This window comes from Echinops telfairi, unplaced genomic scaffold (assembly GCF_000313985.2).
Source record: "Echinops telfairi isolate 266 unplaced genomic scaffold, ASM31398v2 ScPeMD7_5;HRSCAF=22, whole genome shotgun sequence".
NCBI lineage: Eukaryota > Metazoa > Chordata > Mammalia > Afrosoricida > Tenrecidae > Echinops > Echinops telfairi.
Genome location: NW_022103901.1, coordinates 14,565,926 through 14,567,325, shown reverse-complemented (window position 1 = coordinate 14,567,325; position 1,400 = coordinate 14,565,926). Strand labels below are relative to the sequence as shown.

The following is a 1,400-nucleotide window of genomic DNA, read 5'->3' as shown; positions in this document are numbered from 1 at the left end:
GCTGGGCGCTCGGCGTGATGGCCGCCCAGGCCGGTCGCCGCGGCCGGCTGCACGCGGTGCCCTCGCAGGGGCTGTGGCTGCTGGGCCTGCGCGACGGCAAGGTCCTGGAGGCCCACGTGGAGGCCAAGGAGCCGCAGGCGCTGAGCTGGACCGAGAGGCGGCCCACGCGCATTGGCCTGTACCTGAGCTTCGGCGACGGCCTCCTAGCCTTCTACGACGCCAGCGACGCCGACGAGCTCGCCCTGCTCTTCGCCTTCCGCGAGCGCCTGCCCGGGCCCGTGTACCCCTTCTTCGACGTGTGCTGGCACGACAAGGGCAAGAACGCCCAGCCGCTGCTGCTGGTCGGGCCGGACGGCGGCACGAAGGCCTGAGCCCCAGGCCTCGGGTGGGCAGGGGTGGAGGCTCGGGCCTGCGGGCAGACCTGGGGGGCGGTCGTCTGTACCCAGGCATCCAGGGATGAGGGGAGGGGTCTCCAGGAGTTCTGAGAAGAGCGTGTTGGGGTGGGGGGGACCTGAGTGAAGAGGGGCCGGGTGGGGGTGGGGATGGGACACTGTGAACAGCGCCCAGTGGGGAAGGGATCGTGAAGGCAGGTCCCAAATCTGAGTTTGGGGACATTGGGGTTCAGGGATGGGTTTGAGGGATTGTGGGAGGAGATTGAGCTTTAGGGAGGGGAAAGGGGTCCTGTTTGTGGAAGCGAGAGGGAAGAATCATAGGCCCCCACCTCCAGAATTGGGGTACCAGATGCCCAGACTCCACCATACCCAAAGGCCTTGGGCTTCCCAAAGTGGGTGGTACTGCCCCCCTGGGGGGCACTGGAAGGATGCGGGGGCAGGGGTGTGTGTGTGTGCAGAAGCAGATGCCTACACTTTATCCTGGAGGATGGGATCTAGCACAAAAGTTCTCAGTTGCCAGCAGGGTACACGGAGTCTTTTTTTTGCCCCCTGAGAAGGGGGCAGGAGGCCAATACGTTTGGGAATCCATGGCACAGACAAGGGGCAGGGAGCCTTTCAGACATTTCATCAACTCAGCCCTCATGCAATGGCTCAAGCGGCCTCTCGTTCCTAAGCCAGCTGGTCTTGATTTTGAAGGCCTTGTTTGGCCGCCCTTCGGGCTGCACTGGTTTAGACAGCAGCTCTCCAACTGGAGTGGGTGTCTGAGTCCCCCGCGAAAGCACAAATGGCCAGGGCAAGGCCCTACAAGTGTCAGAGGACGCTGAGACGTCACCCAAGGCGGAGACCTTGGCCCCAGGGTCGCCCCTCGGAGACTCCCTGACGCCGACTGTTCAGTCAGTAGTCAGTGTAGCTTGGGACACAGAAACTCCAAAATTGATTTCTCTGCTCAATGGGCCTTTCACATCTGCCGGACTCTCTGCGGAATGCTACAGAGAAGAATTAGACAGG

General features: G+C 62.6%; 1 protein-coding gene across 1 annotated transcript in view; it reads left to right on the top strand.

Annotated features, from left to right (window-relative positions):
- TRIM72 (tripartite motif containing 72) overlaps positions 1-371 on the top strand; it is a 9,451-nt gene extending 9,080 nt beyond the window's left edge. The window contains exon 7 of the mRNA XM_004706011.2: positions 4-371. Coding sequence (XP_004706068.1) covers positions 4-371 — 368 coding nt within the window. The remainder of the gene's footprint in view (positions 1-3) is intronic.
- The last annotated feature ends 1,029 nt before the right edge of the window (positions 372-1,400 follow it).